The following is a 15,475-nucleotide window of genomic DNA, read 5'->3' as shown; positions in this document are numbered from 1 at the left end:
GTTAGATAAGTAATAATAATAATAATATGTATTTTGTGAGGAAACATGGAGTTACCAGCTTGGCGTATCCCCGGCTGTCCAGTATGAGGTTTTCAGGTTTCAGGTCTCTGTATATGATGCCTTTGGCGTGCAGGTAGGCGAAGGCTTCGACCACACAGGCTGTGTAAAACCTGGTGGTCGAATCTTCAAACGAGCCCCTGAAACACACAAAGTTAAAGAACTGTGAGACACCGACGGCTCACAGGGGTCTTTCTGCCCCTCGGTTGGACTGCTCAGGCATTTTAATCCCTTTAACCTTTCAGGTTTCTATAATAATAATAATAACAATTATTATTATTATTAATCTTATTTAAATTGCCATTTATAGAAACACAAGTCAAACAAAACATGATTGTGATGTGAAATAAAAAGCTGCTCAGAACAAAAAGAATCAACACTTGAGGGTAGTAAGGAGGTCCACAGTAAACCCTCTGATGTGTGCTGGGCCTCTAACTACAAAACTAGAAGCAAATTAATCAGAAGCATCGTCAGTGCGAACGTTAAAATCAATAAGAAGTTGAGAACAGACGATAAAAACTTAATAAATTCAGTTAAAAAGGAGCCGCTGGGACCAGCTGGACGGTAACTTAATGTTCTGTTCATCCAACTTCGATCATTTGTGATTCACAAGGAGAGAAAGAACCAGTGCCCAACATCCAGCAAGAATAGCAGCAGGAACTCCACCCCAGCCTGAACTGAACCTCCACCTTTACCTTCTGCTCAGGTGTCCTTGTTTTATGTCTCCAAACATTTACTGCTGCTAACTTTTAAAAACTGTTCACTGTTACTCATTTAATCTGTTGATTAATGTAAGTTGTAATTGTGCCTGTGACAAGTCTCCAGAGTCCAAGGAACTTCTTCAAAAGTCTTGTGTCCAGATGGAGGGCTGGTGGTGGTGGGCTGGTCTGGTAAAAATGTCCCGCTGGTCCCTGTCCAGGTGAAACTGTGTGTGGAGGACTGATAAACTGCTTACCTGTCTCTCAGTATCGTCCACAGCTCTCCTCCCAGACAGGCCTCCATCAGCATGTACAGATATTTGCTGTCTTTGAAGGTCCGGTACAACCTGAACACAAACAGGAAAGCTTCATCAGAACCTGGAGCAGCAACTGAGGGGGAAACATATGTGGGACGCACACTGTGACATCCGTCGCTGCATCGAACTGCTGTGCTGTGTTCTACTGCGATGGCGTCCCGTTACTGTGTGTTTTATATGCTTTTTATTCTTGTCCTGCATTTATATTTAACTTTAATGATTTGTTTGTCAAACTACAAAAAATAGAACATTTTTTATAACGTTTCACAACAAAATGAATTTGTTCTGCAGCTGCTGTAGATGCATTTAATAAATGACCTCGACGATGATGATGAAGGTGAAGACTGTTCTACTGACCGGACGATGAAGTCGGAGTGCGCCTCGGTCATGATGTGTTTCTCAGAGCGGATGTGTTCCTGCTGTCTCGTGTCGACGATGTGACGCTTCTTCAGGATTTTCATGGCGAACGTCTTCGCCTCCTCGTTCTTCAGCTGCACCTGAAGACAAACATGCAGTCAGTTCTACCTGCGCGGGAAACATCCTCTGTTCTTCTGCTCATCAACAAATATCGTCTTCACGCTCAGAGCAGCTGCTGAAAATAGTCCCCAACAAAACCATTTTAAACATGAAACTGAATATTTGTGAGCTTTTTTTAAAGCTTACTGCTTCAGTGGGGACCAATGGGCTGAGACATATCCGTGCATGGGGTTTGTTGATAATAACGAAAATAGAATAACGTCACATGGTTACTTTAAATACTGTGAAGGGTTTGATGTCACGACTGTATTATATATAACCTAAAAAGCGGAGTGGAGGTCCCAAAGATTCCAAACATACCAAACATCTACTCTACTTACATTTAGGCGAGATGTGTTTAGTTTCTTGGTTTTAAATATTTCAAGAGGTCATAAACAGCAAGCTGATGCTGAGTCTGTATTTCATGTTGTAAATGTGGAAGAAGGTGATTTTTCCAACCTTAAACCTACATAAAGTAAGTGCGTGTTAATGAGATAATTATTGTGAACATGTTCGGTTTATTAAACCCTCTCAGAAACCAAAAAATACATCATTATCATCATCATCCAACTAAAAAGAATTATGTCTTTAGTCCCTGAAACAGTGAAACACTGAAACAGAGGAGATGTAATTTGTCCTATTTGTCCTGAGTTTGTTGTGAGCTGTTCTTGTGCAAAGTTCATGACTTAAACTTTTCACACGTTGACTTTAATCATGTTGTTTTGGGTGTCGAGTGAAGCAGCTTTAACTGAAAAGTACCACGCTGAGATGTAAACGTCGCTCATGTCCAGCTGTACGAAACTGGAATTATGCTGCTCTGACCCTGCAGACGATGACAACTATCTGCCTGAGTGATACCGGTTATGTTCAGACAGGCAGTGTGGAGGTCAGAGGTCAGGTTTTTCCTGCGATCACAGTTACACTATGACTAACCGACTAAAAATATCTCCAGAGGGATGATGGGAGACCCTGAGTGGAGACTCCTACCTGTTTTTGGGCAAACCCTCTGCAGGGCTTCCCCTCTGATCTTCAGTACCCTCAAACCCCGCCCCCTGCTGCGGAGAAACTCGACCCCTGAGGCTGCAATGCACCACCCGCTACACCCCACCCGCCTCCACTTTTTCCACCAACTCATACCTTGAGTACACACGAGAGGATTCATACAGTTGTGTAAATCAGATAAAAATGAAATCAGCTGCGATGGGGGTGATGATCTGAGAAACTCGTCAAGTCTGAGAGAAACTCCTGAAGACAAAACGAACTCATTAAAGGCCTGAAATTTAATATCTGACAAACTTGTTCTGAATGAAAAATTATAACTTTGATGCAGCATGACGAGATCACGGAGAAAAGATATAAACAACTCTGCTTCTCCGTGGTTCTGCTGGTTATTTTGGTTCCTCACAGAACCTCAGAAAATCTCCAGACTCACATGATGACTGGTTTCCAGTTACCAGCGCTGATTCTTTACTGGAAAGTTACTGCAAATACTTGAACACACACACACACACACACACACACACGCATACACACACACACACACACGTACCAGCTCGACGCGTCCGAAGCCGCCGACTCCCAGCGTGTCGATGATGTTGAAGTCGGTCAGCTTCAGACTGGAGAAGAAGGCGTTTTCTGCCTCGTACCTGGAGACATGAGACACAGAGATGCCTTCACTGGACGCAGGAAAATAGCATTTAAACGTCTGAAAGGTGTTTGAACTTTGCTCAAACATTTCAATTGAGCAGCAGAGCAGGCGCAGGTTTGACACATCAATCTAAAACACACCTGACCTCCTTAAATAAAGAGGCTCAGAAGTCACACTGTACCTGCAGCATTTCACAACGTGGAAGAACGGGAACTTTTTGGAGGTTTGGATGGTGAAGGAGGTGATGGGGAAGGAGGAGGAGGAGGGAGGAGCAGGGAGGCTGGTGATCCGCTCTCTCTGCTGCCTCGCTGGAACGGGAAGCAACTCTCTCATCTCCAAACTTTATTTGATCCACAAGCAATGAACCAGCTGGATTTTTCTTCTCTCAGCAGGGCGTCTTCATTAGTCTTTAGTCGACGTTATCACCAAAGAACTGAGTGAGAAACGCTCTTTCTCACTAACTTTCAAGAGCTACTTTACTTTCTGAATAACTAGACTTCTAGAGGAGGAACTTCTGGACGGTCTGCTTCTTTGTTCTGCAGACAAAAGTCGTCCGGTTTCTTCACAACAACGTCACCCAGTCAAAAACAAAAAAACGAAAGTGCAAACAGCAGCAGTTCAACCCGAACTCGTTTTCAGACCTCACGAGAATGTTCGGCACAGCGTCCGTAAGAGAGCCGTCCCAAAGGAAGAGCTCCACTTCCAGCTTACATGGTGCTGGTAGGGGCGAAGGTGGAGATACGAGGTTCTGGTCTGGTGGGACCGGTGGTGTGGTGAGGTTGCCAGATCCTCCAGCTCTGTGTGCAGTGAGGCTACGAACGAGGCCGGTTCTGAGCCGAGCAGGACGCCGTCAGAAACAGATGGCCTCCGAGGACGCCATTGTCAAAGGTAAAAAATATCAGAACCTCTTTGTAGTCGTGATGGATTTTAGATTTTCCTTTCTCCAAGACCCGCTTTTCCTACCTAAAAGGCAATTTAATATCTAGCCTGTGAGTTTGTGGGTGTCTGCCTTGGAAAAAGTCCAACTGAGCGCGCTCACACTGACAGTCACTCACAGTGTGACTGAGGAAAGCTCCTGAGACGTTTGTCCTTTAGGTCAAAACATCGCTCACGTCTGCTCTGCGTGAGTCCTGCAGGGTGTAATGTCAACCTGAGAGGACGACCCACATGGCAGGACGCTGCCGCTGGTATTTTTAGCACGTGGAAACATTGCTCAGAGGTTCACCCAGTAAATGCAGCTCAGTCATTAAACATACTGGCAGAGAGACAGACCTGAGGCTGCAGGACAGACTGTCCCGACCTCAAAACCAGCACCAAGAATTCATACGATTCATCAGGACGTTCAAAGTTTCACCGTCACTTCATTCTGAGTTTTCCAGAAATGTAAAACACTAGAAGTTGAAGCAAGCCCAGATTCCAAATCCAGTCCAAGATCCCAATCAAACTGTAATAAAAACCAGACCAGAATGTGGTGGGTCAGCTGGTCTCATGTGCAGCAGCAGGTTTGTATGGACAGAAAAAAATGGCAGCATTTTTTGTTTGTGTACCGAAAAAGGTCAATTTAAGCCTTTTAATTTTTTAAATAAAATAAATAAAATAAAATAAAACTTTATCACTAGTTTCATATTCGGTGGCATTTCTATTATATCCATGCTAACAGGTGAGACAATTCCTCTGCTGCTTCAACATTTCAACACACTTGCATCAACAGACAACACCAAAGTTACTGTTTGAGAGAAGACAGACACAGTTAGAGACCAGTTCGGCATTTAGCAGATAGAGCCAGATATTCACCTCCAGAGCTGGTGGAGACCAAAAAAAAGACAGACAGAGGTCTAAGTGGACGCCTGAACGATGGTCTGGTTTTGAAGGGGTCGGTCTCTTGCCTCAGGTCAAGGACCATCTCCTATGTTTTGGTGACATTTAGGAGGAGGTGGTTGCTGTCACACTTCCAGACCAAGACTGGAACCCTGAGGAACCTCACCAGTAAATCCTGACACGGTCAATGAGATGATCACGCTGCTGTGCTCCTGCTGGATAATATTAATAATACGATAATGTAACATAAGCACTTTGTTAATGTTTTGTTTACAGCGTTTCAATCTCTGGATATGCATCCTTTAACATTTAGCTGCTTTGATGGGCATTGTTTGAATTTACTTTAGCACTGGTCTAATAATGTCTTTGAGGCTACATTTTAAAATAAACGGCACTGTTTGGCACAGAACATTGGTTTGGTGCTTTTCTGGCAACATTTGTGATGATTTTTCAGGTGCAAACAGCCTGCAGGTTTTCTGTGAAGTAAAGTCTTTCCTCTTCCTCAGGTCAAAATCATATCTGAACACTTGCCAAAGAGCAGCAAACCCACCAGCAGATTTCTATGTGTGTGTGTGGGGTGGGGTGGGGTGGGTGGGGGTGGGAGTGGACTATTTCCTGGAAGCTAACGCAGTGGAATCAGATTTCTGCAGAAACAGTAGCTGCTGTCGGTCGATCGGGACAAACCAACGCATAAACACTCTAAAAATAGTTTGTTATAGTGAGAAAGAGATTAACTGTTAGAGCTCACTGCAGCGTTCACGACCCCCAGCCTTCATCCAGCTGAGGAGCCGAGGAGCAAAACAACGAGTCCTGCAGGACTCCGAGAGGCTTCAGCCACACACGAACGTGACAGAACTATTTGAATTTGACACGATTTAGATCTTTATGAGTTTAACAGCTTACTAATAGTAATAATAAAATAGTTAGCAAGAGTTCAGTTCAGAAACAGTTTGCAGCAGCAGGTCTGAAGGACAAACAGTCACATCTTATAGACCCCGCTGTTTGTCGTTTACTGTAACCATAGCAACATTACTGACTGACAGCAAGACGCCTGGTGTGTTTGTGTGTGTGCTGTATTGAATCTATACCTTAAGAGGGGAAAGAAGAGATGACTTCATTCTGTCACATGACCAACAGTCATCTGATAGAAGACACAACATCTAATGCTACACTCTACAACTACACGACTATATGTGTGTGTGTGTGTGTGTGTGTGTGTGTGTGTGTGTGCACATGTGTACTTGTACGGCGACCTTTGTGGGAACCAATCTGAGTTTTATACCTTGGGACTGAGGACAGTTTTGTAAAGTGAGGACCTTCTGGCCCGTCCTCACAACTGTTTGAGGGTTCAGACTTGGTTTTAAGGGTCTGGTTAGAATCAGGTTTAGGTCAGGGTCTGGGAAATTGAGATGGGTAAGGTTATGGTGAGGGGCCTGGGAATGCATCATGTCAATGAGGGTACAAACTTGTGTGTGTGTGTGTGTGTGTGTGTTTGCTATATCAGCACTAGTTTTGAAACAGTTCAAAAGATAACATGACCTGATCAGAAATATGGATCAAAGCCGAGCTCAGACTGCACTGATTTTTCCGTCAGGTTGCATCAGGAGACACTTGGCTGTTTAATCCCACACACACAAACACTGCGAGATATGAAACGATTATCAGTGCATCACGTCAGGTGAACTCACGAGGAAGAAGATGTAACCTACATGGAAGTGGAGCAACATGGTAAAACTTTACAGAGAAAAAAACAAAAACAGAAGAAGAAGTGAGTCTGACGACGTCAGCACAGGTCGTCTATTCCTCCAGAGGTGACACCAGTTTTAATATCAACTGCAGAACACTAGCTAACGTTAGCCTCAAGGCTAACAATGCTCGACAACACCGCCAGCTGCTCGTAGACTTGTCTCTGACTCTAGTCTGAGCCCATCTTTACAGAGCTTTAAATGAAGAGCCTGGTGTCTGAAAGTGCATTCATGTGTGAAATCCATCCAGGTGTGCTCCTAATTGGAATGACCTGACAGTGGGCGGAGCCGCGTTACCTGGTTTTGTAATGAAAACACCTGAGAGGACAATCAGACAGGACAGCAGTGTGTTTTTCCACATTCACGAGTCTTCAGTAATAAGTCAGTGTCCTTCAGAGTGACCTGGTTGCGTCTCTGACTGCAGCAGGTATTATTAGCTGTTCTTACATAAGCAGCACAGAGGGTCCAGTTACTGCTGTAAACATTCACACACAGACAAACCTGCTGCTGACATGTTGGAGGAAAACACTGAGGAAGCAGACAGCCGCCATGACGGAGGCTTAACGCATCAGAACAGCAGTTTTTAGGTCGATTTCACTTCATGTCAACAAGAATCAAGATGCAGATGCTTCACATTATCTCTCTGCTGCAAATTCCTCATCAATTACCTGCTGAAATATCACAGGTGATGCACACAGAGAACATACATAGTAAATAAACATATTCCATCATATATGAAAAAGCAGAAAACCTTCACATATAAGAAGCTGGAAACAGAAACATTTCTGTTTCACAATCAAGGTTTGAAGCTGAATTTTCTGCAGATGGACTGATCCCTAATTGGCCAGACTGTTGCAGCTCTACTGTCTGGAAATGTTTTCAAATGACTGTTGGGTTAATTAGGCCGACGAGCTCAGGACTTATAGAACCTCTTTAAATACACATTCAACACACGAACATTAAACCTACTTGGCTTTAGCTTCAGCGTCCTCGTAGCCTTTGTTTGAAACGTCGTCCAGTCCACCAATCAGATGCTTGAATGAGCTGAGGGGGAGGAAAGAGACAACAGCCAATCAGCACGCACACAACAGATTGTAGGAAATTTCATTGAATTCACTGACTGAAGTTGCTTTGGCTGTTCATTAACAATCAGTCATGATGTGATCATGGTTTGATTAAAGCAGCACCATTTTTGCTGCTTGTTGTTTATGAGCCATACGTTTGACTGATCAATAAATATAATAATATAATAATAATAGAGAGCTGAGTGGCAACAACATTCTACAGACTCAAGAACACTGAAGGGATTCTAGACCGAATAAACATGACAGTCCAGCACAGTGAGTGTGTAGTTAGCAGTGGCGACCAGCAGGGGGCAGCAGCAGCTTTAAATGAACCTTCAACAGCTTCCTCCCTGCAGGTTAAAAGACAATCTGAGAGAAAAACCTTCAGTTTTAAAAGCTCACTTCACTCAAATCACGGAAAATATTTCCACCTGTAAGAACACAGTGTGATCTGAAACAAGATGACGATGTGAGTGAAGCTCAGTTTGTTGAAACACGACTTCTCAAATCAAGTCAACGGCAAAGTTTCACTCGCTGAGAACTTCAGTCTAATTTCACCAAACTCGTCAGCAAACAGTGACAAAGTTGAAACTCAGCAGATTTACTTCAGCTCTGTACTGAAGGAGGGTTTTGAGGTACTTGTATTTGAGGTGAAAATGGTTCCCCCATCAATGAGGAGCTGAATGAAGGACAGCAAACTTCAGAGGGACAGACAGGCTGGAACACACTGAGCCATGTGCAGCCTGAAGTACTCAGATCTTTAACTACAGTAAAAATACAAATACCACACTGTAAAAAAGTCCTTAAAATTCCGTTTATACATTGATAATAATAACTCAGTATTTCAGTAAAGACAATCATATAAATTTCTGAACCGATCCAGTCTGCATGACGAGTACTTGTACTTCTGATACTGAAGTACATTCTGCTGATTATACTTGAGCTTGTATATTGTTGTCTTGGTACTTTTACTGAGTTAAAGGATCTGAATACTTTGCTCCTCACTGACTTCAGTGGTTGTACAGTATCAGCCTGTCGCTGGGCGCTGGTCGCTGTCTGTCCTCCAGCTGGACGTCCACAGACGAACAGTGACCGCTGACACACACTCAACTGACCTGATCTGCTCCTGCTGTGTTAATGTGTGTGTGTGTGTGTCTGTGTGTGTGTGTGTGTGTCTTACTCTCGGTCAATGACCAGGCAGGTGACGGCCTCGGCAGCGATGACGTTGGCTGTTCTGACATCCTCCCTGTGGAGACACACACACACACACCACATTAGCATTAACTGCTGAGTGAGCTCACATGTTTGTACTTCAACATACAAAAATAGAGAAACTGATTTGACACTGTGCTGATTTATGTCCCTGCTGTCCTCCACTGCAGCAGCTGCATGTCTTGACACTAGGGTTGTATATCTCCACCACTGAGGCCGATTCGATATGCATCTCGATGCGCTGACACCGATACGATACAGTTACGATACACTGAAGCTCCCGTCGATGCAATGCGATACGATTCACTCCTGCTCACGATACGATGCGATTCAAAAATGATTTGATAACGATATGACTTAACTATAAAAGGATGTTTCGATATGATGTGAGCATTCAATACAGTTAGTTGCAGTATGAGAGAGTAATAGTAACATCAGGTTTTTTACCTCAATAGCACAATTCTGCTTTACTCTCTGTATCAATTTGAGGGATGTATTTAATATTTGTTTTTTTATGGAGCAACCAATAAATCATGTTTTAAAAAAGACATATTTCAGTAGACAGAGCATTCAATTGTATTTATAATTAGCACTCCTAACTCCCAATTATGTTCTCTGTCTCTATAATTATACAAAATGTATAAAACTTCACAGTTAAACTGTTTCCAAATAAAATGTATTATTATTATTATTATTATTATTACTGTGTCACCAGTGGTACTGAACACTCGTTCAGAGGGAACGCTTGTTGCGTCGTGCTGCCGACGTACTTGATAGCCGCACGGCATTGTTTGCAAATTGCGTGCGTCTTGTCTAGCTGACCCCCCGCTTAAAAAAAACCCAAAATATGCCACACGTTTGATTAATGTGTCTTTTTTGGTGCATTAAATATCTCGTCGCGGCTATCGTCTTTCTCGTTTGCCTCGTGTGTCTGTTGCGTACAACACCTGCTTGCGTCACTACCTGGGGACGCGATGGTGCATTCAGGTTGCCTTGAAAATACTAGAACATGAAATAGTCGATTTAACAATGGGATTTGCCGGTGTAGACAGGCTAGAAGAGATGCACCGCGAATTCACCCGTAAATTATATCCGATGCACGTTCATTCTACCGGTGCAGTCGCATCGCAAACGTTTATATCGGACCACCGATATGAATCGGTGAATCTCCACATCCCTACTTGACACACATCAGCTTGATGCTTCCAGGCTTTTAGCACACGCTATCTTGCGTGTCTCACCGGTCCAGAAACACTGGTCCGGTCCATCAGACCGTTTGTAAACTGCTTCCCTCCCGTTTCCCTCATTTCCTGTCTGACTGCTGCTCTTCGCCGAGATTTGGGGTTATTAAGAGCTGAGGCAAGCTGACTCTGAACTTTGACCCTCAATATTTACAGGACACACACACAGAGACTTTCTGTGGATGTTCACAGTCCACAGAGGGCGAATCCAGAAAGTTTTGGGTGACCTCTTGACCTCTCCGAAAGCACCACCACCAGGACAACTCTCAGTCCAGGGTCCCAGTTCGGTGTTTAAGGTCTGAGGGTTTAGCTTCAGAAGTTTCAGGGGAAAGAGGTTAAGGGATCAGCTTCAACAGCTTAGACTTTGTGGTTCTGGTTTAGAAGCTACTGGTTCAGGTCTCAGGGTCAGAGGTCACATGGTCTTACCCCTGTAGTGCTCTCTCTCCAAACCAGTCTCCCCTGGTGAGCTCTCTGAGATGTGTCGGCTCCTGATTGGCTGAATCCTCCTGGGTCACATTCACCTGACGAGAGATGTGATCAACAGCTATCAGTAGATGATCAGGACGAGTCAGCAGATCAATACACTAATCAACGAAGAACTGAACCAGAGGGAGAGTGAAGTGGATAAACGGGCGGTTGAGTGATGGCTGGTGTTACCTTTCCCTTGCTGATGATGAAGAAGGTGTCTCCTCTGGCTCCCTGTCTGATGATGTACTCCCCGTCGTCATAATGAGTCTAAACAGACAGAAGTGAGCGTCTGATTGGGGGATCTACAGTGTGACTCCACCACAGAAGAAGACAGTCATGTTAATTCTGTGGTGTGGATGGCGGTCTCACCTCCTCCATGACATCGGCCAGTTTACTGAGCGTTTCCTCTGCAAGACCCTGGAAGGTGGGAACGCTGCAGACAGAGTTGGAGTCCTTGTTTTGTTCCAGAAACGTTCAAGTGTTCATTTTACAGAGAACTCTGCTGTACTATTTATTAACCGTGATAGAATATCTTTTGTAGTTAGCATGTCAAAAAATTGACTGACTTTGCTGTTTTGTGCAAACAGGAAATTAAATATGTAGGCCAACAGATGTCAAACAAACTGTGATAATATATTTCTCTTTTTGTTTTCATCTGTGAGCAGCTCCTCCATTTCCTTTGTGCATCGCAGTGTCCATCAACAACACACTAATCTGAACCTCTATTCTTTATGTTGGTATTTTTCTCGTATGAACACAGCACAGACTTTTAAATTATAATCCTTCAGATTTTCATGAACAACAGTAAAATCCTGCTTTGACATGAATGAATGAGTCACAATAATTTAATGAGATCAGACACTTTTACTGAAGTAAAGCTCCTGAATACTTCCTCCACCAGCATGAAATAAGATGGAGGTTGTGATTATTAATGACTGACTTCTTTAATAAAGAAGGTGGGTTTGTTTGGCTGCACTGTAAACAGATTCACCAGCTGCTGTTACCAACACGAACCACAGGGGTCGCTAAATCAACCAAGACTGAAGTATGACGGATTATAACTGTAAAGGTGGGAGGAGTGAGTGTGTGATGTGGATCTGGGACACAGGGATGGCCTCTCTGGGGTCTGAACCTCTCACCCTGACAATCAGTGCCTTGCTCATGAGTGTTTTATTGATTATGAGTCCAGTCACCTCTTGAGGAAGTCCATGTACTCGGCATGTTTGATGAGTCCGGTTCTCATCATGATGGTCTGGAAACACTGACGGTCAATCGCCCACAGCTTCACATGGATCAGAGCTGAAATACACACATTTTTCATGTATTATTATCATTAGTTAAAATATAACCATTTTATTTATAATATCACTGTCAGTCACGTCAGAGCAGCAGAAAAATAATCATGATCTCTGGCTGCAGCAGCTGTACAATAAAAGGATCTGGATGTCATGATTAAATAATACCGGTGTGTGTACATGCATATATGAATACATATATCAGGTGCACGTCTCAATGCTAGTGCATGTGTGTGTGTGTGTGTGTGTGTGAGCGCTTTTGTTTCTCTCTAATCTTCATGTGAGAGGCAGAGATCAGACGGAAACATAAATCGTGATGCTGCTGTGTGTTTGCATACAGTGTGCAGGTGTCGTCATGGCAACAGTACACACACATCCATGTGTGCGTGTGTGTGATGTTAAACCAGTGACCATTTCGTCCATCCAGCAGCAGTTCAAACCGTCACATGTTGACAGATTGGGATTGAACGAATTATATTTTTATTGTTGTGTTATCCCTATGCAGCAACACACCATGAATTTAAGAAGCAGGACCAGAGTGCAGCGCTCACCAACAACAGAGCCCAGAAACAGAAAAACTACTAAAGCTTCAGACCTTCACTGTCTTCACACTGTTCAATCAAAGGTCCACATCTGATTTTTATTCCAGGTCGGAGTTAGGAACGATTGGTGATAACAAAATAACACTGAATGAATGAATTTCATGGAACAATAAGTCTCCTAAATCATCATAATATGTTCAAACAAAAATCAAATCTCAGCATCTGTTTCCTCCTGCAGATTTCTGAACATGAACATTCACAGAGGAGGAACAGCAGCTCTCAACTGTGACACTAAAGATCTTCTGGATCAACGAGGTCTAACATGTGATTCACAGGCCAACTTTTCTTTGATCTGATCATTTAAAACGGAGTCTGAAGTTGGGTTGAGTTTGGGATTTTCCAAACACAACCAGACTTTAGATCTTTCAAGCAGAATCAGTTTGCGCTGCCTACGACAGGTTCAGGCTTCGGCTCCTTTGGTGGCGTCAGACCTGGAAATGAACCGATGTCAGTCCATCTCAGGATGTTTTCACCTCTGAACTATTTGGCTGAAATGGACTCTGGCGTGTTTGCTCTGTTGATCGCAGGTCTGTGATTTCAGCCTGATTTCAAAAGATAAAATAGTAAAAATCCACCTGCTGATGCTGAACTCTTCGGGTAGTTATCTGATAGTAAGCCACATAGATGCTGATGCAAATCCACCAGTAACCATGGCAACACATATGTGCATCAGTGCGTGGTACCTTTCATTAGGTCCTTTAAAAAGTGTGACTTGTTTGTCATAATTCATAACATGCAGTTGATTTGCAGGCTAACACTTAGAATCAGCATCAGATGTTCAGCAGGCTCCTTAAAACCCTTCTTTCATGTGACAGTGCCCTCTAGTGGCCGGCATGGAGCAAGGTTCACCACTTTGTGAAGCACATGATTGTAGAAAGGAGATTTTCTACTTAGGAAAACAGTTCCTTTGCAAATGATCCGGACATCTCTCCCCGCAAGAATGCAGGAAACTATACTTCTGTTTACACCGACCAATCACTGCGCAGGAGGTGACTGGCATTAAGGTCACTGACTATGATGGCGGAAAGATCCGAAACAAGCCAAAATCACCAGCATCTCCTGTGGGAGCCTCACTGTGACAAAGTTTAGACAGACTTGAAGCGCTAGCATGACTTTGGAGACAGATGATAACGCTTTGTTTTCCATCAGCAGCGTCTCTGCAGCGACAGTCTGCTCATCTGTTTATCTCTGCAGGTGTAACCGGAAATAGAAATCAAACACACCTCCAGTGTTTAACCGTTTGTGGATCTCCAGGCTCTGATTATTATCAGAAACAAAACATTAACTACAGGTTATTTTCAGGAAAGTGTGACTTTTTTCTAGCTGGTCCTGAAAACGGCTGACAGGCATCATTAACATCAGTGTGATTATTTGGGCCGAGATGTGAAAAGGCAGTTTTTAGTGAAGGTGGAGGTCTAATGTAGATTCAGGACTCTTTTCTGTTATTTCCTCAGAGGACTGATCTGTCCTGTCGAAACACTATCAACACAGGTAGTCTACCTGTGTCTGTTTCCTAATACTGACCTCTAGTGGCCATGTGAGTTATAACTGTAGCATTCAGTACGTCCTTACAGCAGCACACAAGGTCTTAAAAAGTGATATCTTGTTTCTGAACAGCAGTCAATGTTCGATTCTTCCAACCACAAACACAGTTTTTGTGCCTAAATCAAACCAAACATTAACCACAGAGGTGGCAGACCAGTCACATGGGCTGTTCTGAGGGTGATGGCCGATGGCATGTTTCAAATGTTCGGCAAAGAAGAACAAAGGGACAAAAGGATGAAAGGAAAGACTCTGGTCTACACGTATATTAATATTTCACATTTTTCTTTTTATGTCTTATAAAAAAATTCTGTCCAGACAACCTTCGTTTTACAAAATATCTCCGCACTTACAAGCAAACGCAAAAACAAACAAACATGCAGACAAGCATGTCCGGCCAGTAGGTGGCGATAAAATCTGCAGTACATCAATGATCTGTCAATATAAAAGATGAAAAAGGCAAAAGTGTGGAAAGAAATAAAGTAGTGATCCATGCAGACTGATAATGAGACATCTCTCCTTTAAATCTCACATCCTCAGCAGATTTAATGAAGGAGTTTCTCTCATGTCTTGTTGTTTTTCTCATTGTATTTATATGAACAGCAGCAGCAGCAGCACTATTCAAACCAATGAAACCTTTTCGGATTAGATTTCATGAATCCCCAGAAGGGAAACGTGTTTAGTCGACAATATAGACACAAGAACTGCAGTAACACTAACACACAAAGGAAAAAAAGAGGATATTAGTGCAGCTCAGAGATCAACTCGCAGCTCAACTATAATAACTTCCAGCTCATGCTGCAAAGAACAAGCAAATATAATTTTATTCATGTTTTTATATCCAAAGTCTTTCCACTAATGAGGAAAACATGTGTGTGTGAATTTTGAACCGAAACATCAAAAGTTACAGGATCATCAGCTCTTCCACGAGTGTGTGTGTGTGTGTGTGTGTGTGTGTGTGTGTGTGTGTGTGTGTGTGTGTGTTGGCTCATACAACTTGGCTGCAGTTACCTTGGAAACGTGCAGACTTGTACAAACTTCCTTCAGTTTAATGAGCAGAAGTCTGTGGAGTCGCTGAGCTCAGTCACACAAACACTATTTACATCATACAGATAAAAAAATTACAGCAGTGCTGGAAGTAACTGATTACATTTACTCTCATTACTGCAACAACCACATCTTTTTATATACATTTCAAGAGAACTACTTTAAAAATAATTTAATTACCTTTAATTAATTACATTTTTGTAAT

General features: G+C 43.0%; 1 protein-coding gene across 2 annotated transcripts in view; it reads right to left on the bottom strand.

Annotated features, from left to right (window-relative positions):
* Positions 1-15,475, bottom strand: part of LOC121624547 (cGMP-dependent protein kinase 1-like) — a 42,279-nt gene that overhangs the window by 2,136 nt on the left and 24,668 nt on the right. The window contains exons 4-13 of one of the 2 annotated variants that reach the window (XM_041962300.1): positions 11,978-12,083; positions 11,154-11,217; positions 10,974-11,051; positions 10,743-10,837; positions 9,044-9,109; positions 7,769-7,843; positions 3,138-3,234; positions 1,430-1,569; positions 1,013-1,102; positions 56-197 (exon numbers count right to left, since the gene is read on the bottom strand). In XM_041962300.1, the coding sequence (XP_041818234.1) occupies positions 56-197; positions 1,013-1,102; positions 1,430-1,569; positions 3,138-3,234; positions 7,769-7,843; positions 9,044-9,109; positions 10,743-10,837; positions 10,974-11,051; positions 11,154-11,217; positions 11,978-12,083 (953 nt within the window). Of the gene's footprint in view, positions 1-55; positions 198-1,012; positions 1,103-1,429; positions 1,570-3,137; positions 3,235-3,417; positions 3,650-7,768; positions 7,844-9,043; positions 9,110-10,742; positions 10,838-10,973; positions 11,052-11,153; positions 11,218-11,977; positions 12,084-15,475 lie in introns of those variants that run through there. The other variant, XM_041962301.1, reaches the window with a different exon arrangement.

The sequence above is a fragment of the Chelmon rostratus genome, chromosome 21, assembly GCF_017976325.1.
Source record: "Chelmon rostratus isolate fCheRos1 chromosome 21, fCheRos1.pri, whole genome shotgun sequence".
Lineage (NCBI taxonomy): Eukaryota > Metazoa > Chordata > Actinopteri > Chaetodontiformes > Chaetodontidae > Chelmon > Chelmon rostratus.
Note: the sequence above shows the minus strand (reverse complement) of the source record. Positions and strands in the feature narration are given on the sequence as shown.